General features: G+C 58.7%; 1 protein-coding gene across 1 annotated transcript in view; it reads right to left on the reverse strand.

Moving 5' to 3' along the window:
• Positions 1 to 917, reverse strand: part of VIP (vasoactive intestinal peptide) — a 25,840-nt gene that overhangs the window by 5,849 nt on the left and 19,074 nt on the right. The window contains exon 3 of the mRNA XM_009999999.1: positions 475 to 684. Coding sequence (XP_009998301.1) covers positions 475 to 684 — 210 coding nt within the window. The remainder of the gene's footprint in view (positions 1 to 474; positions 685 to 917) is intronic.

The raw sequence follows: 917 nt of genomic DNA on the forward strand, positions 1-917 counted from the left end.
CGAGCCCCAATCCGGCCTGGCGGGCGGCAGCACCCGGGGTGTAGAGACATTAAGATGTACAGATATTTCTTGGAAGAGGGAAGGTTTAGGTTAGACATTAGGAAGAAATTCTTTACTGTGAGAGTGGAGAGATACTGGAACAGGTTGCCCAGAGGATGCCCCCGGAAGTGTTAAAGGCCAGGTTGGATGGGGCTTTGAATAAATCTCGCCTAGTGGGAAGTGTCCCTGCCCATGGCAGGGGGTTGGAACTAGGTTATCTGTAAGGTCCCTTCCACCCCAAACCATTCCATGATTCTATTATTATTTTAAAGCGGTAAAAAAGAAAGGTCCCTCCCCGGCTGCCCGTGACTGTCAGAGCCGCTCTCCTCGACTGGCCTTCCCTGCGGGTGCGGGCGGGGAGGAAGGGAAGGGAGGTACGGGGACAACCCCTTCCCGCTAGGAAGTTGCCAGTGCGACGGGAGGAAGGTTACTCACGGAGCCTCGAGTCCGTCGGTGGGGCTGGCTGGGCGGGCGCGGAGCGGAGCGGAGCTCTGCTGAGGGCCTGCGCCCTGCCCCGCTGCGCGGCTGCCGGAGCGGCGGCGGAGGAGGAGGAGGAGGAGGAGGAGGAGGAAGAGGAGAGCTCAGCCCCGCTGCACGCTCTGAGCTGCCCGCCGCGCCGCCGCGTTTTATAGCGTTTACACGTTTCTGCTTCCGAAGAAGCAATCACGTTACTGGGGAGACGTCACCCTTCCCGAGGGGACGGTCGCTTTGTTCAGGACAGTCAGAGACTTATATTTAATTCATGAGCAGCCGCACACCATACCCTTCTTCCTCCCCTTCTGCCCCCCCGCGCCATTATTTGATTTATATTAATGAGTTAGTTTTGCGGGGAGCAGGGCCCCGTCGGCACCGTGATCCCGCCTCGCTGAACAGAAGAG

The sequence above is a fragment of the Chaetura pelagica genome, unplaced genomic scaffold, assembly GCF_000747805.2.
Source record: "Chaetura pelagica isolate M959 unplaced genomic scaffold, ChaPel_1.0 scaffold135, whole genome shotgun sequence".
NCBI lineage: Eukaryota > Metazoa > Chordata > Aves > Apodiformes > Apodidae > Chaetura > Chaetura pelagica.